This window comes from Eublepharis macularius, chromosome 9, assembly GCF_028583425.1.
Source record: "Eublepharis macularius isolate TG4126 chromosome 9, MPM_Emac_v1.0, whole genome shotgun sequence".
In the NCBI taxonomy this organism is placed as follows: Eukaryota; Metazoa; Chordata; class Lepidosauria; order Squamata; family Eublepharidae; genus Eublepharis; species Eublepharis macularius.
Window position 1 is genome coordinate 92,930,748 of NC_072798.1, and position 22,843 is coordinate 92,953,590.

The 22,843-nt window shown below is 44.6% G+C and overlaps 1 protein-coding gene across 1 annotated transcript; it reads right to left on the minus strand.

Annotated features, from left to right (window-relative positions):
• Positions 1-802: 802 nt before the first annotated feature.
• Positions 803-19,214, minus strand: TRMU (tRNA mitochondrial 2-thiouridylase). The gene is made up of 11 exons (XM_054988569.1): positions 19,011-19,214; positions 15,837-16,002; positions 13,571-13,677; positions 11,766-11,888; positions 9,114-9,286; positions 7,973-8,026; positions 7,498-7,564; positions 5,096-5,196; positions 3,595-3,739; positions 3,336-3,418; positions 803-1,080 (listed from the first exon to the last, which is right to left on the minus strand). The coding sequence occupies exons 1-11, from the start codon at positions 19,096-19,098 to the stop codon at positions 928-930; spliced, it is 1,260 nt and encodes a 419-aa protein (XP_054844544.1). The 5' UTR covers positions 19,099-19,214; the 3' UTR covers positions 803-927.
• Between the last annotated feature and the right edge of the window lie 3,629 nt (positions 19,215-22,843).

The window sequence follows — 22,843 nt, forward strand, 5'->3', positions numbered from 1 at the left end:
ATCAATGCAAACAATTCTGTGATAGCATTTCTCTTCCCCTACTGCGCAACTTTAAAAAGGGAGCGATAAATAAGGAAACTTACTAACAGGAGTGGAGAAATAAGGGAACATTGGCCATTCTATTGCCTATGGGGTTACATCATGAAATCAATGAATGAAGGGGAGGAGAGGAAAACAGAGGAAAACACACCAGCCTTGATGAGAACGACACCCACCCTACTTTATTTCATCCTCCCACCTCCATTTGTGGGCCACTGATCCTCTCTTCCTTTTCGTATCATATACTAGTTGTAAAATTCCCCCGAGTGTAAAGAAAAACTAGTGGCAGGCAAGGGGTCGGGAAAGGAAAGAGGCTCCTGGTCAGAAGGACAAATGGAGGAAGAAGGCCCACTGAACACATCCAAACAGTTTCACACACTCGTGGCAAGTTCCAAAGAGGGCAAGATTTGGACAGCTCATAAAAGAACACGCACACACACCAACACAAATACCCAATGTGGGGAGGAGAGCATACAAACGGCTTCTGGGACAGAATAGTGTTTCAAGAAGAGTTTGCAATACAATATAGTCAGTCAGCTGTTTTTCAGAGGAGTGGGCAGGTTAAGATAAAAAAATCCCATGGAGCTGGAGAAAGCGCCTTGCATGGCTCTGGATCAGGTAGTATTTTTAGAAGAAATCTATTTTTCCTTTTAGATTTTATACTCATAAATCCCATTTTAAAACGCTATGGGATCACAGCTGAGGAGGCGTACCACATTCACCCAATTCAAAGATAGGAAAAGATATTTTCTGTGTTACTCCCTGATATAAATAGTCAAGAATAGTTTATTTTCTTTCGTTAATCACAGTTGACCACAAAACCACTGTCCAGACATACACACCCCTGAGAAAACACCACACCGTTCAAAGAGAATGCGAGGCTAGTCGTCATGTGACTGGCTCTACTTTGGCCCCATTGGCAGACGCGCTCCTGGTAGTCTTTTCCCTTTCCTTGCCTTGCTGCAACGTATACAGTGATGGTCCCAATCGCAAAATCTTCCCACTCCCAAGGCATTCGTCGCCTTTGTAGAAAACAGCAAACTGGAAGACAAAGGGCAATAAGCCTTTTAACTCACAAAGACTGCAAGCACAAGGAATGTTGCATTCACACCTGGAGGTGAAGTTGGTTCAAAGTTTCTGGGGAAAGGGGGATTAGATAATTCCAAAACGGGCCTACAAAAAAAAAAAGACTGAAGTCTAGACTTGGTACTTCATTTATTTTATTTGGAAAACAGCTAGGGTGCCTCTCCAGGCAGGGCCAGTTTGTTTTGGTGAGCCATGGCCAGAGTGCCTTGGGCCCCCCTCCCTTCTTCTGTGTGCCCCCCTTTCCTCTGCTTGCACCTTCCTGAGTGCCCACAAATCTTTCCCCCATACACTCATTCATTTGCCAGCAGTCCCAGTGCTTGCACAACCTCCCCTGACAGTGCCAAGCAGCATGTGCAGGTAGGAGCCCTGCTGCTGAGGGTATCACTGCTGAGCATGCTCTGCACACCCACAGCAGTACTGGGCAGTGTGTGCAGATGAAAGTACAGGTGGGGGGAAGACTCAAACCAAGCTGGTGGGCAGCAGGGGAGGCAGCAGCCGTCCCCACCAGAAAACCTGGGCCTCAGCAGCTGCCCCACCCCAGGGTATGCGGATGCTGGGCATGTCTCCAAGGAACCTGCCCGGTTTGGCAAGCCCAATCATGTGCATGCAACAGACGAGAGGCACACTATGGTTTCTTGATTTATCACCCCAGCAGTCCTCCCTACCGCATCAATCCCACTTTGCCCTGCAAATCACTCATTAAAAATGTGCCAAGATCCAAAGGCATCTTGCGTTTTCTAGGGGATGGAGGCTCAAGCATCACTCAAGCTAAATGCGAGCAAAAGGCTCAACTGCGGAGGAGGGCCTGTGATTGCATTCAACGGGGCTTACTCCCAGGAGAATGTTTTTACAACTGCAGCTGCAGAGACTCTTCTAAAAAGTCGATGCTTTCAAAGGGAAATTTGTGTCCCGTGACTGCAATCATGAATCTGACCATTTACACATAAATCTCTCCATTTCAGTTGGACTTGCGTGGATTTTTAAATTTTTATTTAATTTATACCCCACTTCTCTCCCCAATAGGGACCCAAAGCAGCTTACGTTCATTTTTACTTAATTATTTGCTTTATTTGTGCCCTGCCTTGCTCCCCACAGGGGACCCAAAGCAGCTCACAATAGTTCTCCTCTCTTCCATTTTATCCTTACAACAACCCTGTGAGGTCGATTAGGTTGCGAGTGGCCCAAGGTCACCCAGCGAGCTTCCATGGCAGAGTAGGGATTAGAACCCGGGCCCACCAGGTCCTAGTAAAACACACGATGCACGACACTCTAACCACAACACCCACTACACCATACTGGTGTAAACGAGTAAGCGCTGTCTCCAGTATGAAACAAAACGATAGTTTAGCAAGCATTTCCCTCTTAATTATGAAGTTCTGTTATTTTCTACAACAGAATTCGTCTTTTTGCTTCCGGAGTGGGAGGGGGAATCAGAAGACAAGGAAAGGCTGCAGTTGTAGAGTCTTTACTTGGCTTAAAATCTTTAACCGCCCTTACAAGGGAGTTCTCAAAGCAGTGCACAAAAAACCAAACATCAGCCCATGTGGACAGCAGTTGCTCAAAGGCTCACACACGGATCTTTCATGACTTTGTTGGCCAAGAACCTTGTTTTTAAAACCTGGAGAGTATCAGAAGTTGAATGAGTGCAAATCACGCATTCTCCCCACATCATCCTGCAGATCTGCCTGAGAGTAAGCCCCCACTCAACTCAGCAAAGATCCACACGTCAGAAAGACCAATCATACTGTTGCTTTCGCTATTCCACACTCTCTCCTTTGCTTGTGGCCCAACACAACCCCTATGCTTAGAGAACCTTCGTGGACAGAGACAGCAGCTGTCTACCAACCAAAGGAAGCTTCCTAGGAGCTAAAAGTGAAATTCAGTCTGAAGTTCAAAGTTTTGAAAGTAACAACAGCAACGGTGCATGCCAGGGTTTTCCTATTCATTCTGCACAATTTAATTAGCAAATCAAAATTATGATCATAAATGTTCAGATAGAACTAATCTGGGAGATTCGAATGTGTTCTGACAAGGTTCTCTCTGCTCCAGACTGTTTGCACCCAAGCTGTTGAACACTTCAGGCTGAAATCCAAAGCCAGGGGGAAAGGCCCAGCAGGCTCAGAGCGGAGCTGGCTTCCACGTTCGTAAGCGCACAAGAGGACTATAAGCAAGACAGGGGGAAAGCACGGCACAGCCATTTCCATACATACCTGCCCTGGTGTAAGGGCCCTTATTGGCTTGGCTGTTGTCACCCACACAGTCCCATCCTGATTTAAAGTTAAGGTACAGGGCACTAAAATATTAAGCAAAAGAGAAGTTGAACAACTGTAATATTCCATCAAAATTAGATACCACTCTTTGACGACATTTTTATGCTTTATTATTTGTTCTAATTTTTTTTGCAGTACACTAAAAATACTTTGCCCTGACACAACCTCTCAATACGTGAAAATAACCAAGCCTTATCACCTAGTTCCATCTGGTGTTGGAAGCGGAAATTGCAGTCCATCATCTTGTTCAGAATCAGCTCCGCGGGTGGCTCTTCGGCAATCCAGTGCACCCTGTTTGTGCGCAGGAGATCTCTGTAGAGTGCCGGATGATCTGTAGAGGGGGCCTTAAGGGGCAACGATTTCACGTTTATAACTCAGCATGCCGTATCACTGCAGGACAAAAGCTAGCACTGGGTCACAAGAAAGACTGTAAAGCGCCAGATAAACAAGTGAAGGCCTTTACATACAAGCAAATAGTAAAAACGAAAATGAAAGATGATCACGGATTTCTTTAAAAATATTTGAAAAGCCTGGGTGAAAAAGAATGTTTTAGCCTGCTAAGGCAAGGAGAAACTCCCATGGAGTTCAATGAGCAGGACTTCCCCCGTTGTGGTCACCTATTCCATTCTATCAGGTCGGGGCGCACTCCTCTGGGGAGTGAGGGGACTCTATTTTTCTCGGGGCGCACTCCTGCCTGGACACATGAAAGTCACAATTATGCAGCATTCTTAACTGACTGCACAAAGTGCTTCACCCCTTTCATCTCATCTGTCCTCAGTGTCTTTCAAGGCATCTGATTTTTATCCCTATTTTACAAACATGAACAAGCTTGAGATAATTGCCTGGGATTATTCCATGAGGCCATGCCCAATCATGGATCTCATACCAATTATCTTTTGGCTCCTGCCCTTTTAGAGTTCAGATGCATGAATGGTCATATATGTGGTCCCCTTGGAGCAAATCAGCAACGAAAAGGAAGTCATTGGCCCCAGGAAGACAAAATGCTTAACCCTGGTTTGTGTGTCTTAGCATTCAGTCATCGCTGCTTCTGATGCCTAATCTATGGTTAACAGTTGGCCCCAAACCAGGATGCGAGGCAACAGTTTCAAGTGGTTTTTAAATCAGTTTGCCTTAATAATACTATGTACCTAACATACCATCTTTAAGGCAGTTTCTTGGCCTTTCCAGACCCTCTTTTTGTAAGGGGACAGAGAGATGCCATTGGAGTCTCCCCATACAAGGGAATGTATGGGGGAGCTAAACCATCGTTTCACTATACGATTTTAAACTAGGGTTAAGGCAATAAACGGTTTTAAACTAGGGATTTTAAACTAGGGTTAAGGCAATAAACGACGTATAGCACTAACTACCTCTGCACCGGATCACAGTTGTTGTACAGAATAAATAAATAAAATGTTTATGTAAGCCTAATCTCAACTATTTCCAATATGAAACTCAACTGCCTCGGAGTAAGGAAAGTTTCAGCATTTCCCATCTGTTAGGTAATTGATGCCAACATCCTTTCTTCAATTTTCAGTTAATCAAAAACCAGTTGAAACAGGATAGCATAAAACTTCTTTACACCAACCCACTTAAGTAGCTTTGGTTTCTCTTCTGTACACAAAAGCCAAGAATCTTAGACCCGTAATGACCACATTTTTGCCAGGAATCATAAACAGTGCAAGCACAAGCACACTTACCACGAAGACATCCCCAGAGGCTTCGTTTTTGTCTACCACAAACCATGCCTCCTGGAGGCCTCCTATCCGGGCTCTTTGGCCAAATGTGTACAAAAACCAACCTAAGAGAGAAAAGTAACAATAAAAGATAATTTAGAATGCTGCTTAAGATCTTGTTACGTCAGAAATCGCATCCTCCCTTTGGAATCGCACAAAGAAAGCCACACAACTAACTGAAATCCCCCACCTCCTTTTTAGTGAAACGTTCATGAAAATTTAGGAAGCATCTCGAAAAGTCAGCCTTTGACTCGTATCTATTACATACGGGGGATCAAATCCCTTTTTCAAAAAAAGTGCATTTGTCAACTCTGTGCATGCCAACAATTAGTAGCCACGCAGGCTGCAAAGACCCAAACGTGTTGCAAGTTCCTACAGTGCGCAGGTTTTCCACAGTCCTTTGAATGAGTACTTGATCGATAAGAGCAGTTGAAAAAAAAGCAAGCAACAGCCAAGAATTACAGGAGACATCGGAAACTTCTTGCGCGTATTCTGCAACACTGCTGTGACAGTCTGAAGATTTTGCTGATTTCTGAGGATTTCACAAAGACTACAAAACATTCTCCATTATTATAAAAGCAGCTTCAATTACTTAGCCACTAATGAGCACTATAAAGAGAATTCTACCAATATTCTGATGTAATTTTATATATATATATTATCCGTTGATATAAGGATGCAGATAACAGACTGCATATTTTGCAGTAGAGTTTTTTTTTTTGTGCTGCAAAACTGTACTAAGGGATCAAACTCATATACTAAAAACAACAGTCAAAGCCAACTTTTTTGCTTTGAAAAGTAAAAAAAGCTGATACGTGAATCTTAAACATCCTAACTTATACCCCAATTCTGAAGCAAATCCAAACGTTTCGCAGGAGAACTTTCTTCCGTTGTCATTTATTTTATGCATCACATCTGAAGAGCGCACAATGCTTCATGCGCATAATCTCAGTAATCCGCATCACAGCCTTCTAACAGTGCAATCCTAGCAGGGTTACTCCAGTCTAACCCCTCCCCCTCAATTTCAACAGACTGAAGAAACTCTGCATAGGAGTGCACTGAAGGGCTGGCCAAGATCCCCATGCTGGGGGGGGCGGGGGGCGGGGGGGGGGAGCAAGTGCTGAGTCCGAGACGGGGCAAATGTGAATTCCGAGGACCATGCCATTATGCTTTACAATCTCTCGTATGGATTAGGACTACAGTAAAAAAAAAATCAGTATTACGGGCTGGATCCAACAACTTCCTTCTATTAAGTGAAGTGTCATGCTCCAGCGGAGCAAGAATTCTTCTGCCAGCATTGGAAAGGAATTGCTGGATCCAACCCTGCTAAAACCAATGTAAGGCCTTGTTTTCATAATAAGGCCTAGTTTTCGGGTCTCTCTACACAAGACATCTTACAGGGGGACGCTCAAGGGACTTGCTTCCTGTGTGGTCTTATATTCTGTCTCCCTAGCAGTGCTTGTGTATCCACAATGGGAGAACAAGGGCAAGACGTTTCCCTTGAGCATCCCCCTGTAAGATGTCTTGTGTAGAGAGACTTTATGATAAGGCCTTGTTTTCATGTTAAACTCACTCATTTGAAATCTGTGAGCACTCAGTAGACACCCAAAAAGCAACGTGATCATAGGATGGCTTTTGCCGTTAAACAGGCCCCTTCCTATGTCTTTGACGGCAATATATTCCAAAGATCACAAAAAACATGAAGAACAGGAACTGCTTTTATCTATGTACTGATGGAAGGAAAGATCTGACTCTTGGTTGTAGGTGTCAAGGCCGAATGCTTCCCCCCAAAAGGAGTATCACAGCTTCCTCAACTCCTCTGCATTACGTATGCAGGATCGGGCCCAGGGCTTCCTCCGCATCCAAGAGACATGCAAGGCAGAGCTTGGTGCTCCTCTTCACACCACCTGGGCAAAGGCCAAGGCCGCACCTCTCCTGGAAACCCAATATCCCCCCTTTACATGTCTGGTCTGATTTCCAGCATTAACAGATTCCTTCCTTAAGCATGTTGATATTTATACTGCTTTACCGTTTACCTTAAGGGGTTGGTTAACAGAATGAAACGGCATAATAGCTCGTTATCTAATGCGAGGCTTCTACAGCCAGATGCATTCGACAAGGATGGCAACTCTACGAGCCTTGGGGCTGAGGCTCTAGTCCACTGGATGCTGGAACAGCACAGGAAAGGCAGACAAAGGGAGCACACGCCATGCCTGCTTCCAGTTCATACAATACTGGGGCAGGAAGCTGGAAAACGTATTTACAAATCTTTTACATGCAGCATGATTTCTTCAAATAAGGGCTGCTTGTTTCTCCAAGTTAAGAGTGACACTTAGAGGTAGCAACGTAATTAAACTCCTGCTTACCCTTGTGGGTTCCCATCACCTTGTTATCTTCAATGGAAACAAAGTTGCCTGGACGCGGCTCTAAGTACTACAAGATAGAGAAACACGTGAAGATTCAATGGGCAGGCCACAGCTGGATAAATCAAGACAAACCATACCTTCCCCAGACAGATCAATAAATGCCGCACGTTAGTAACCACCAGGGCTTTTTTTCTGGGAAAAGAGGTGGTGGAACTCAGGACCGGACAATGACGTCACTTTGGGTCAGCTGGAAAAAGGGGGGAGTTTTTTAAAGTTTAAATAGACCACGGCGAAAATGGTCACATGGCCAGTGAGCCCCGCCCCCTGATGCCCCACATGGCATGGAGGGCAATCTAAACTCCCCTCTGTCTGGAGATCAGGGGGCGGGGCCACCGGCCAAGTGACCATTTTTAAGAGGTGCCGGAACTCCATTCCACCGCTTTCCTGCTGAAAAAAAGCCCTGGTAACCACTTACCTCCAGAATGAACTTTTCAAAATTCCTTTCTCCAATAAAACAGATTCCCATACTCTAAAATAAAACAAAAATACAGACTTTGAACAGCATAAAAACTATAGCTATTTTGAAAGTTTATACAGAAATTTAAATATTAAATACAAAATGTTATTTTAACTCAGGGTAGTAAGTTGGCAGTTAAATCGGTATATTTACAAAATATCACATCCAAAGGTGCTACACCATAAGGATTCAATCACCAGCTAAGTATGAAATTCTAGCAATAAATATCAGTTTCAAAGTCCGTGTAATGAAAAGTTTATACTGTTGCAGGTGGAGTCGATGTAGAAGGGGATGCACAGGGCAGAGCCACGACGCCCGACACGCAGCACCGGCTTGTTCCGCTGTTTTGTCACAAAGGACCTCCTCAGGGGCAAAGCGCCTCCACCTCACCACGTGGTTAAGAAGTCGTGTAGCAAACAAATAATCAATAGTAAGCACCATCCAGAATACAGTCAACACAGTCAACACCGGGCACCCCCTTCTACATTGACTCCACCTGCAACAGTATAAACTTTTCATTACATGGACTTTGAAACTGATATTTATTACTAGAATTTCATACTTACCTGGTGATTGAATCCTTATGGTGCAGCACCTTTGGATGTGATATTTTGTAAACATATCAATTTAACTGCCAACTTACTACCCTGACTGAGTTAAAATAACATTTTGTATTTAATATTTAAATGTCTATATTTATTTATTGTTTCCTAGTTTGGTATTGCACCCTACTCGTGTGGTGTCACGCTTTTGTTTTGTTTGGTATTTCCTGTCTTTCAAGCTCCTTCGATCCAATGATCTTGAGCACTGGATAAAGAGTCTTTATTTCTTTAAAGAAAATATGGTGGAGAGAGATTTGGCCAAAGCCAACATGATCCTTGGGTCTCTCTATGCCAGCAAATAAGGAACTACATTGTCTTTTGATACAGTAGGGGGTAGTTTAGTTAAAATAGGAGCAATCAACAGTTCACGATAAGAAATGTGAATTCCAGTATCACATGGGAAAAACCAGTGCACCTAGTGGTATTATGCAAGACCCATCCAATAACAACGACACCCTGTGGGCACCTGAAGGACCAGGCTGTAAGAGTTACCATGCCTCTTTTCTCTGCAGCACATGATGAAGGTGATGTTCCGCTGCGATCTTCCTTACAAAGTCCTTGGTTAACTCTCCTAGAGGAAAAATGGTTCTCCGCAAAGCTTCTTGTGAAATCTGACTGAGAAAGAATGTCTGGTCTTTAAAACGATCAACTCCCTGAAGAAGTTTTATATCTGCATAGAAGAAGAGAAGGGGGAAGAAAAGAGAAGCAAAACTATGTTAGGGTAGTACCTGGCTTAACAGATTTTCTTATTTAGTTTATTAGACTTCCGCCTACGTTTTTGAAAAACCTGAAAAGAGTCAAGAGCCGTGGCTCAGCAGCAGAGCATGAGTTCGGCATGCAGCAGAGCCCAGGTTCAATTCACAGAATCTCCAGCTCAAACTACCAGGATGTGAACGACTTCGGCCTGAGGCCCTGGAGCGCTGCTGCCAGCGAGAGTAGAGCAGACTGACCTTGACAGACCTCTGCTCTCACTCAGTGAAAGGCAGCTACACGGGTTCATGTTTTCCAGTTCAATGAAAGAAATAACACACAGTCTTTGCAACAAACAAACTACGGTCCAGGTATGCCATACAAAAAGTAGACGGGTATCTTACAATGGTACAAAAGTTACAGGTATGTCTAGTAAAATCATGTTTTGGTATATAATTTTTTTTAGGACAGTTGTCTTAACATTCAAGGTTACCTTCCTTTTGAGTAAATAGGATACTTGTTTCTGTCTTCTAATTCTCAGGAGAACTAAGGCTACTAAATTGTTATTCCATCAACCACCGTTTTTTTGCAGACATGTAAATCCGCCCCACTGCTCCATATACATAAAGCTCTGCCTCCCTCACTGGTATATGTGCTTGCAAGCTCTCCAAGACGGGAGCACAGAAATGTATGCAGTTGGCTCTGATTTTCAGTGACAAACTTAAATCCATGTGTACATAGCCAGCAGTGGAAAAGCTGCTATAACAGCAGTGCCCTTTCGCTGGACTTTGTCCTGTGCAACCAAACAGTATGCCTGCAATCCATTTGAGCGGCCACCTCATTCATCCTATGGTAGAACACGTAAACATTGTTTCAGAATTAAAAATCCTTTTGGGATTCTCCTTTATAACATAATATTTTCTGTATGCATAATATAATCAAGCCCATTTTAGCTGATTTGCTTTGGCCGTGGGCTGTAACGAAAACAACAGAAGTAACTAAAAGCAATATGGTTAAAAGAATCATAAAAAGAAATCCAAAAAATCCATACAGCAATAACCCAGCTTCACTTCAAGTGGCAAGCATCCTCATTAAAATCTACAACATGCCACACGAGCCAACAGCTTTCCCATGATTTCAGCAGATGAACAGGTTCAAAGGGAAAGGAGGCTCTGCTACAACTTTCCCTTTGAATACCGCTAGAGCTGTCAGATGTTTTCAGCAAAATTACTGGACAGGAGGGGGGGCTGGTAGTCACCAGAGGAAAGATCTTCACCTGCTCCCTCCTGGCCCTGGCATGACGACGTCACGTCCAGAACTGATGTCATCGCACCACCCACAGCTATCGATGCCACCGGGCAGGGGCCTCTTCAGGGAAAGAGGAGAGAGCGCCCCTGCCCAGGAGAAACCATTCTGGTCCCTTTTTTGGTTTTTTGTCTCAGGGTTGCCACCTACTTATCCGGGGGAGGGGGTAGCAGTGGCTCTCGACTCTTCAGCAGAAATTCAGCCGGCAGCGCCTTTCCTCCTTTGCTGCATGTCCCTCCACAGCAGATTGGCTTGCTGTGATGGAAGCACAGGGGAGAGGGGAGAGGAGGTAGGGAGGTGGAAGGTGAGCCCCCGCTCTCCTCAAGGGCCCTGGGCCTGCACTTTCTCCAGCGGCGGCAGCTGATTAGCTGGTTGTGCTGCCTGGAAGCAGGGGAGAGGAGGAAGAGACTGTGCACCATCCGGAGTCCTGCTCTCTTTAGCGAGGGCCTGCTAGTGCTGCCACCAACCTGTGCGCACTCAAATGCAGCAGCAGCCAGCCCGGTGCCACTGAGCACATCAATTGCGTCTCTTGGCCAGCCGCTCCACCCCCCTGGTCTACCCATGCACAAAAATTACCAGACATTTATATGTCCAGTATTTTCCCCAGAAAGTCCAAGAAAATACCAGACTGTCTGGGTGAAAATCAGTCACCTGGCAACCCTAAATACCGCTATATTCTAAATTTTATTTTACTTCATTTATACCCCACCGTTCTCACCAATGGGGACCCAAAGCAGTTTACATCATTCTCCCCTCCTCCATTTTTTTCCTCACAACAACTCTGTGAGGTAGGTTAGGCTGAGGATACCGGACTGGCCCCAGATCACCCAGCAAGCTTCTATGGTAAAGCGGGGAATCGAACCTCGGTCTCCCACATCCTGGACTATCACTCTGGCTGCTACATAAGAAGAGCTCTGCTGGATCAGACCATTGGGCCACCTAGTCCAGCATCTCACTCAGTGGCCAACCCACTGCTATGGAGGGCCAACCACAGGGCACAGTGACTGCGGCCTTCCCCTGAAGTTGTATCTCTTGGCCCCACAGCATTCACTGGTTCACTGCCTCTCAGTGTGGAGTCTCATTCCACAAGCCCACCGATCGCTGAATATGCACAATTAAATATGAGACCCAGATAAAAGCAAGTGACCACTTACTATTTCTTACTTCAAATCGATTTCTGAAAAGTCCTTGTGGCCTCTGTATGTACTTTTGCTGGAATACTTCATCGTCTTCCAGGGAAGTTCTTGCATAATGTCCAGTTGCAATTGCATCAGCTCCTGGTGCATTAAAATTTTTTAAAAATTCACATTACAAAAGATCTCAGAAAGATATTCTCTAGGTAAAGCCTAGCCTGAGCACTTTGGTTCAGGCTCGTAAGTTCTCATAGGCCCAGCTCTGGCTTGCCACCCTGGGAATGGAATGAGCAGGCCCCTTAATTAATTGCACCTGCAGCCTGTTGTTGCAGACCAAGATGTCCTTGGGTGGAAGGGAGTCTCAGCTCCACTCGCCCTCCCTTGCTTTCTCAGGCCTGGCAGTGCTGATCGGCTGGCAATTTAGAAAAGATGGCTCCTCACTGCACTCAGCAACATGCACCACACGATCTCACTTGGACACTGGATTTGACCATTTTATTGCTGCCTTTATTCCATCAGCATGTGAGAGACTTTGCTCCATGTCAGGCCTACAACGACCAGAACTGCCTGGCATGGTTTTGGACTTTGTATGAGCAACTTGAAGCTACTTCAGAGAAAAACAAGCTAGCAAGCTTTCACATGTCTAGTCAGATAGTTTTAGCTAAGAATTAGGTAAGCTGTTGTTACTTTATTGCCTTTTGCTTGTGTTTTATAGAGTGGTTCCTACCTTGCATACCCTCTCCTGTATTAATAAACAACACTTATATTTAAGCCTGTGTCTTGAATTTCTCACCACTTGTGTGCAAGGTCTCCCAGAACGAACCCGGAGACTGGGAAAGTCTCAAACAAACTAGGTGACCTCAACCCTCCAGAGGGCTACTAGGGGTTCTGAACGGCTGTGCTCAGTGCTTAGAAACGGTAGTCAAAGGCTGAACATCTAGATAGATATAGTTGGGAAGTATTATTTTAATAGAGACCCAGTGTGTTTCTTCCTTTGATAACCGACCTTCCAAAAGACAAGAGGTTGACCTTAAAAACCTTAACCTATTTTTCTCAAAACACAAGGACTGCATTCAAACAAAATGTGACTTGTTTTAGCCTCAGAAGTGCTCTCTTTTCCCACCTCTTCTCTTGTGATGTATCAAGAGTGACGACTTTCTAGTTTTGAGCTTACCATCATTTGTCATGCAGTCCATATCGCGTGCTTTTACAAACTGTAGTTTGTCTCTTTCCTGCAAGCCAAGACTCTAAAGCTACATTCTGGCTAAAACCCCTGTTAGTAGGCTGGAAAGCAACCGCAGTTTGGTCAACTGCAAGATTCACGTGTCACAACAAACTGCAGTTATTAGATCAAGAGGAGTTAGTTGTGTTAGACTGAAGTTGCAAAATGGTAAAAAGTCCAGTAGCATCTTTAAGACTAACCAACTTTAGTGTAGCATAAGCTTTTGAGAACCACAGCACTCTTCGTCAGATGCACTGATTAAGAGAGCTGTGGTTCTCGAAAACTTAAGCTACAATAAAGTTGGTTAGTCTTAAAAGTGCTACTGGACTTTTTACTATTTTGCAGTAATCAGATGATCTACAACTTTAGCATCACATTTGAGGGGAAGGAAGCATGTAAACCAAAGATTATCCTGGCTTGTTTTTGTTACAAACACGCCATGCTCTGTTTGTGATGTCTCTGCAACAGTTCAGACACTGAATGAGGAAATCAAAATGTATTACTTTCATACTTGTTTGTTCCCAATCTTAAATTTCAAAAATGTTCTCATTTCTATACCAGACTTTGTTAAATTGTAGGGAAGCCATGCTTGAAAATAACTCACCAAGTTTATCCACAGCATAATGCAGAAAATAGTTGAATTTGATGTACTTGTTACATAAGATATCAGGATTAGGGGTCCTCCCCAATTCATATTCTTTTAAAAGGTAACTGTAAAAAAATGTTAGAAAAATTACGAGTATTTGATCATTATGCCGGGTGTTTGGATTTGGCCTAAACCTTGCTGTGGAGGCTCTCTTAAATCCTAAGTATTTTGCACAAAAGTAAATACTTCATTCATTGCACTGTGATCAGAGCAAAATTACTGCGGCTGAGCAAGCTATTTTCTCTGACTGGATTTCACTGATGTTGTTTCTGTAAGCAAGAAACAGTAATAGCAAAATAAGGTGCGAGGCAAGCTTCTCGGTACAGGGGAAAGCCACTTGCCAAAAAAAGCCCCAGCCTGCTGCGGACAACTAATCTGCAGTGAATGCATTCCTGCCTAATTCCACACATTTTCATTCATTGGTGTAAAGGAAAAAATCTATCCAGAGTTTACCTCTAAGGAAATTTCACAAGGCTGCGAGATCGTACTCCCCAACATGCTTTCTCTACTTGCTAGAGAGTAACTGGGGGTGGGGGGTGGAGAGAGACTCCGATGGCTTAAAATCAGGGACCACACGATGACTTTTTACCAATATCGCAAAAACAGAGACTGGGAAAGTGATGGGGGGGGGGGGAAACCCTCTCATTAATACTTTTACTTTTTAAATGGTCTACAAAACTATATTAATTACAACACATTTGTTTCAGACATTTCTGGCTTATAAACAGAAATGTCTTTTTGTTTCTACAGAATAATAATAATAATAATAACAACAACAACAACAACAACAACATTCGATTTATATACCGCCCTTCAGGACAACTTAATGCCCACTCAGAGCGGGTTACAAAGTGTGTTGTTATTATTATCCCCACAACAAAACACCCTGTGAGGTGGGTGGGGCTGAGAGAGCTCTGAGAGATGTGACTGAGCCAAGGTCACCCTCCTGGCTTCAAGGGGAGGAGTGGGGAATCAAACCCGGCTCTCCAGATTAGAGTCCCGCACTCTTAACCACTACACCAAACTGGCTCTCACCAACTGGTATATATGTTGTAGTCTATATACTATTGTACGGGCCCAATAATATAACATTCCTTTTTGTTTGCCACAGTGTTCAGGTTCTCCATTTTGAACTTCTGCTTTAGTTTGCTCCTATTTGCCCACTAGCAAAAAGGTACACTTTCAAAAATCTTAGGGCAAACCAGCTTGCCATTCCCTCTCTAACAGTACAGGAATACATACTGTTCAAATGGCTAACAAAATATCAAGGGATCATTTGATGACCGAGTTTCTAAGTTATACACGATACAGTTATTTTTAAAGTGATAAATAAAGTTTAAAGTAGATCAGTTAGTACTGCATATACTACATTTTCACATTTGTTTTCTTTTCACAACATTGAAAATTTCGGTGCTGCAGGGATTTGGGCTAAATGACTTGTTGGGTCCTTCGTGCTTAATAGTTTAGTCACCACAAGTTATATTAAATTTCTGGCCACGCACTCCTGTGTAGAGTCAGGCTTCTACAAGTACATTATTTATACAAGTAAGAGTATGTAGCTAAATTAGGGCAGGCGTCTTTGCTTGCTATAGCCTCCTACTGCAATAGTGATGCAACTACTCTTCCAGCCTGCTATAGCCAAGGAGCTTCCATGAGACCCTCTCGCCCCTACACACATCCTTTCAATGGCCCAACACCTGCTCCCATAACACGGGGGGGGGGCAACCCCTAACCAGGGCTTTTTTTCTGGGAAAAGAGGTGGTGGAATTCAGTGGTGGAACTCAGGACTGCACAATGATGTCACTTTGGGTCAGCTGGAACAAGGGGGGAGTTTTTAAACGTTTAAATCGGCCTCGGCGAAAATGGTCACATGGCCGGTGGCCCTGCCCCCTGATATCCAAACAGAGGGGAGTTTAGATTGCCCTCCGTGCCGCTTGGCAGCGTGGAGGGCAATCTAAACTCCCCTCTGTCTGGAGATCAGGGGGTGGGGCCACCAGCCATGTGACCATTTTAAGAGGTGCCAGAACTCCGTTCCACCGCGTTCCAGCTGAAAAAAAGCCCTGCCCCTAACAGAATTAGGATCTACAACTGGAAGAGGGAGGGAAGCCCCAGAGCACCTACAGAAGCATTTGTGCACACCAAGATGGCTTTTGGGATTCCATCTTTCCTGTTCAAAGTCGTGCAATCCTTTATTTTAACAAACTGTAGGGGAAGACTCTCGTACCTGAACACTTCATTCCAATATTCTTTTACATAGGAAACCTGATGAAATGGAATGTCTAGTATCCGACAAACTCTGTAGGCATCTTCGCAGTCCTTGTCACCTGAACAAACTCCCTTTTCATCCATAACATCCCAGTTCTTCATGAACACCCCAGTCACTTGGTAGCCTGCAAAGGGTGCGGGTGAAATAAACAGGAATTACTCTGTGTGAAGACTCACCAAAAACGTCCTTACAAATGAGATAAGCGATCAACATTTCGCTACAAAAATAGTGCAAAAATCTGCAAACTTGAGCCTGGTCTGACTGTTTTGGAACACCTCACATGCATAATACAACTAGCATCGCTCCCTAGTCCCAGAAAAAACAAACCATACTGAAATAAGGTAGTGGGTGGAAAACGGTATACTCATATTTAGCCTTACTTGTTTTATCTCATTTCCAAGTAAACACTTCAGATGTATACAGATACTAATGTATTGCATATCCACACAAACAACATTTGAATGATGCCCCCCCAAAACCCTCCAAACTGACTTGTTTACACACAACTTTGGTATTACAATACATTGCAAATGCCTGTCGTTTGGGTTCTTCCCCTCCTTCCATTATCAATGAGGTGGGATGAGAGAGAGCAGAAATTAGCCTACACAACCCACGATATACTATTAGAATTGTAATGTGAGATCATACACAGATTCCAGTTCCCACATATATCCCATAAACACAGTCAGTCCCCAATAAAATGGGAGTCTTTGCACACAGCACCAAAGTAGCAAAGTTTCATGAGACGGGGGGTACGTCTCTCCCCTATCCCCCGAAAATGAAACCTTGCCCTCAAGCCATAGTTGACTTATGGGGTTTTCATGGCAAGAGACTAACAGAGGAGGTTTGCCATTACCTGCTTCTGTGGGCAGCCGGGTAAATGATATTGTGTAAAGCCACTGAAAAGTGTGTGGCCAGATACATGCGCCCCATGCCTTGCACACCTCACCACATGTAATTTGGACACACAGAAACTGTGTGTGAACTGTGGGAAGTGCTTCAGAAAACACTGAATAAACAAAGCTCATATTTATCACTACCCTACATCAAAATACATTCTGTGGAAAAAAAAGCAGAAGTTACCCTAAGTCTGGCAGCTTTGCTGAAATGTCCAGTTTATTTTTCTCAGAACAGGCACTACTGCTCTGCCTGTTATTAAAATTTAAAATTCTATTGACTCACTGCCAGAAATAAGTCAGGTAAGATTCTAATTTTAAGATTTTAAAAACGGTCTCTTCTGTCCCCGTCTATATTAATGAACTTGTGAACTCATGTATCTAATGAGTACCTATTGACTACATTTTCTCCCATCCTTCCCTTCCAGCTCAGGGTGGCTTCCCTTCCCCATTTTATCCTCACAACAACCCTGTGTGGTAGGTTAGACCAAGAGACAATGACTAGCCCAGTGTCATGCAGTAATTCCATAACCAGTGGGCTCTTAATCCTGCTGTCCTAGACACTATTCTAGTGCCCTAACCACTACACTACACTGCCTTGACCTAGGTAGAGCAGAAGAGCCTGATCCTGTCAGATCTCAGAGGCTAACCAGGGTCAGTCATGATGAGTAATTGGATGGGAGACCTCCAACGAAGAACAGGGTTGCAGGGGCAGGCAATGGCAAACCACCTCTGTTAGCCTCTTGCCATGAAAACCCTACCTGGGGCGAGTCAGCTATGACTTGAGGGCACTCTCCACCAACAACCACAATGCTACATCTGCTCAATGCAGTCTTCACCTCTACTGAAACAAAGTGTCCTTTAGAGATAGCTCAATAGGATTGGCCGCGTTAGTCTGTCTGTAGTAATAGAAAACAGCAAGAGTCCACTAGCACCTGTAAGACAACAAAACTCGTGGAAGCTTTCGTGACTCACAGCTCACTTCTTCAGAAACCAGTTAGAAGTGAGCTGTGCCTCATGAAAGCTCCTACTCTTCCACGAATTTTGGTCTTGTAGGTGCTAATGGAGTCTTGCTCTTTTCTAAAGCCTCCTTTACACTCCATAGAGCAATTAATGAAACACTAAAGGGAGGTAGTCATTCATTATTATTTTACACTGAGGTGATTTTTAGTAAACCCTTTTCATATATGTATCTCATAAAACTACAACCCCCAAGGTTCCCCGGGACAAGCCACGCCAGGATAGATCCCCCTCGTTATTTTTACACTGCAATTTTCAGCATTCTTACTTCAAGAGAAAGCCCTTTTATACACTCCCAAATAGAGATATACATAGGGTTGCCTGCTCCAAGTTGGGAAATTCCTGGAGATCTGGGGCGTGAAATCTGGAGAAAGTGGGGTTTGGGTAGCGAAAGGACCTTGGCATGGCGTAGTTCCATAGAGTCCACCCCCCAAAAGTAGCCATTTTCTCCAAGTGAACCGAACTCTGTGGACTGGAGGCCAGTTGTAATTCCGGGAGATCTCCAGCCACTACCTGGAGGCTCAACCCAAAAAGGAGGGTCATGAGATAAGGTATGAAATTGATTGAAGTGGTGTTGCTTCGTTAAGTGGTTACGATTTTTTGCTTCTACTACCTGGAGGCTGGCAACCCTAGATACACGTGTTACAAAATATGTTATCTACTCCAGTGCCCCTGAAGAAAAAGCGGGCTCGAGTTGAGGAAACGCCGGGGTAAAATTTTAAGAGTGTTCAATAGGGTTGCCAGCCTCCAGGGGGTAGCTGGAAATCTCCCGGAATTACAACTGATCTCCAGGGAACAAAGATCAGTTCCCCTGGAGAAAATGGTTGCTTTGGAGGTTGCGCTCTACAGCATTATACCCCACTGAGGCTCTTCCCCTCCCCAAACCCCACCCTTTCCAGGCTCCACCCCCAAAATCTCCAGGAATTCTCCAGCCTGGCCCTGGCAACCACAACGTCAAAGGTGAAACGAGACGGAGGCCCCACAGGCTCCGGCCTCAGCAGCGACGCCCAGGCTCGGGGAGGCCCGCCGGACCAACCTCCTGGGGCGGCCGCGGCCTGCCTTTCTGAGAGCGCGCGGAGGGCACGGGAGCGCGTCACTCAGCATGCCCCGAAGGGAAGGAACGCGCCTCGGGCGTGAAGGGGCCGGGAAAGGCCGCGTCGCCCGCTTCGGGCCGCGGAGGGGGGCCCGTCGACGGCACCGCTTCCCGCCCCCTCACCTCTGCGCCGCAGCAGCAGCGCCGCCACCGCGCTGTCGAGCCCTCCGGAGAGAGCGCACACCACATGCCGCCCCGCGGCGCCCAGCATGCTCGCCACGGCCGGCTCCGCTTCCTTCTGCGGCGGAGGGAGAGGGCCCGGCAAGGCCGCGCCGGGGCGGAGCTGACCTCACAGAGGGCAAGCGGCGACGGCGCCTCCTCGCTGCCGGAGGGACGCCGGGCAGGGCTCTGCGGAGGGTCTCCCGCCTCAGCCCGTTGATTGCCCTGCGCTGAGGGGAGGGAGTAGCTCCAGGCAGCGTTACGCAACTCTCAGGCAGGACTCCGAAGTTGGAGTGTTGTCTCTTGAACACTCTGACAGGCCTGCTTTTATAGACAACAAATAAAGGATCCAGCAGCACCTTTAAGACTAAGCAACTTTATTGTAGCAGCTTTCAAGAACCGTAGCTCGATGCATCTGACGAAGAGAGCTGTGGTTCTCGAAAGCTTGTGCTGATTAGTCTTAAAGGTGCTACTGGACTCGACTGTTTTGTGACTACAGACTAACACAGCTACAGATTTATAGACAATGAAATCCTGCCCTCAAGTCCTGGTCGACTTAGAGCGACCCCCGAGATCGCCAGCGTTGCAGGGTTTAATATTAGTAGTCAGGCCCTATTGGTGGTTGGGGGTGGGGGGTTCAGCAGGTGCATCGCACCAGGGCCCATGGGGAGGCCAAAGGGGGCCCAGGAGTTTCCTGCAGTCTGCATATGAAGACTAGAATTTCTATCTTACTTTGTTGGCCTACAAAGCCTCGCTTTATCCTTTACATTGTTGCTACATTGCGTTCTCAACATCTTCCACTAGGGGCAGCATGTGCCAGTTAGAAAATCACGGCAGACAGAATGTTTAGGCTGGTGGCCACTGTTGCAGTGGGAGGGTTGGTGTATTAGCACATTATAAATCCCTCTATAAAGAGCGACTTTGGATAGCTAAATTGAAGGTATGTTCTAATTCCCTTAATTTCTATAGTGACATTAGGGCTAGGCTGCATTTTCACTGATTTATTCATTTTAAAACTTTTTAAGTTTGGGCTCAGGATTTTTTAAAGCAACATGGCAATGATCAGAGCTGATTAGGAATTAATTTTTCCCTCTTTAAATATAAAAGAAGAATTTATAAATCATCCATTGAAAATGTATTCTCACAAATCAGGAGCTAACAAATGAAAAGAAAGAATGAGAGGAACATGAAAAAAGGGGACAACACCTCCAAGTTGGATTAAGGGCGCCCTTTAAAAATTCCCATTCAATTTACCTATAGAATTAGAACAAGAAAAAACTCTTGAAAACCTCATGTTACCAATGGTCACATCTCATTGCCTAAAGCATTCCCAAAAGACTTGCTGGAAATGAATGACACAGATGATTCACCAGAAGCCTACTTCAGAAAGTCTGTGTTATAGACAGGGTTATAGCAGGAAGCAGTTGGCTGAAAAGTTCGATTTCTTGTGGAAATACCTCACCATGTCTGAAAGTGACTTAAAAGAAAAAGGGTTGTTTTTAGCAAGACAATATCCTGATGGCCTTGATGATTTTTTTTTACAGAAATGCAGCATTTAACTTCAGTACATAAGGCAAATTTTGGAATTACAGTTAAAACCACTAGATCTGTTGAATATATTAACAGAATAGACTTGATGTATTGTCGACTTGCTGTATTGTAGAATAGACTTGTTGGTAAAGGTAAAGGTAGTCCCCTGTGCAAGCACTGAGTCATTACTGACCCATGCGGGGTCATTGCATCACGATCTTTTTTTGGCAGACTCTTGTTACGGGGTGGTTTGCCATCGCCTTCCCCAGTCATCTACACTTTACCCCCAGGAAACTGGGGACTCATTTTACAGACCTCGGAAGGATGGAAGGCTGAGTCAACCTTGAGCCGGCTACCTGACCCCAGCTTCCGCCAGGATCGAACTCAGGTCGTGAGCAGAGCTTGGGCTGCAATACTGCCGCTTACCACTCAGCACCACGGGGTTTGGTGACCTGTTTCCAAATGTTTGTCAGCTTACGAATTCTTTTAACAATTCCAGCAACAGTAGCTTCTGCAGAGAGATCATTTAGCAAACTCAAGTTGATTGATTTAAGGTCTACAATGTCTCAAGAATGTCCTGTGGATTTGGCCAGGCTTATTGAATCAAACATTGCCAGAACTATTAATTTTGATGCTGTCATTAGAAATTTTTCACAAAAAAAGGCAAGGAAAGCTCATTTTAAAGTAAATACAAAGCCTTATTTTTTAAACCTGTTTTGACCATATGTTTAAACCATTATGGATTTTTTAAAAAAATGGCTAATGGAGTAGATAAGGGGCCCTGAAATTTTTTTGCACCACCTCATAAAATTCCTCTCAGAGGCCCTGAGTGCTGTAGAAATAAGTAGGCAGACTCCTATGGTTTTAGCTCTAGAAAATACTTTTCCTGCAGAACAGGGGAAAGGGTACATTGATTGGAAATAGCTATATACCCCTTGATGCTTAACTAGAAGACTAAACTGCAGCCTGAATGAAGAGCAATAAAACCATAGTATGTGTTGCTTAGTTTATGTTGCCAGTCAATTGCCACCCCCCCCCCCAAATAAACTGGTTGCCCAATGGTGAATCCCAGATCTCTTCGTTAAGCATATTTCCCCCTTCTCTGGCGGGAACTTTCACTGGAGGCTTAAGTGAGCCTATGCTAACTAACTATGATTAAACAAACATCAATAGGACACTTGCTAAAATCCCAACATCCAGGTGCCACCTTGAGGATGGCAACTCTGCTTCTGGACATCTCCAGAATTTCCCACCAGACAATATGTGGCAGTGAGATGGAGCTTCTCCTTCCGTATTAATCTCCAGCCTTGACTGCTGTTTGGAACAGTTCCAAGGATGTGTAACCTCCAAAACCACACCTGGGCAATGGCCATTGCTTCTCATTCCAGAAGAGCTTGCTTGACATCTTGGCTGATGTGGGCATACAATTACCCTCTGGCCTGTTTAAAACTGAATTGTCTTTAGAGTTGGCCACAAATAGTAAGTCTTTGGTACTTTCAGAATTGTTCGCACTTTGCATTGTTTTTAGTTGTAATCGTAGTGAGAGCTGGTACAGCCAAGCTGTCATCCCAAAGATCCTTTGTTCAGAATCCCCTCTCAGACATTATTCAGCCTTAGCTATCCTCTTTCTCAGCTATAGTGCTTCACTGGCAATGTGGGCAGTTATCCCAGGCCTACCTTACAAGGCTGTTGTAAAGACAGCTATAATAGATCAGAAGTATTTTGAATACTGAGAATGTCATAAATGTTAAGTGTAGTGATAATAAACAGGACAAGCCAAGGCTGTTTCATTAGTGAGAAATTGTACACAATAGTCTACAAGTTCACAACAAATTGTGGGATGGATTCCAAATTCTCACCCTGCCCACCTCCAGAACTCTAAAGCTCTCAGGAACTTCAACGGGTTAATTTTTCCCATTTTTTCCTGTAACCAGCACACAGCTGCTTAAAATTCTGCACTCCTGGAGTCCTGGGTCTTTTAATTTTGGTTAGTGTAGGAAAAATAATACTTTGCACCATAAAGCTTGAAGCCTCCTACAAATTTATAAACACTTAGCCTTATGTGAACATCTCATTTTTGCTGTTTTTATGTTAGATACCAACCTTTTTACAAATGGCTATTAGTGACAGAGCAGGGGTGCATAAGGAATCAAGAGAAGGGGGAAACTATTTGGAAATCCCACACAAAACCTTCCACTTCAAGATTCTTGAGGTTCTTTTGGGAACTTGCCCACGAAACTTCTGCTTCCTGTTAAAGCCAGAGAAGC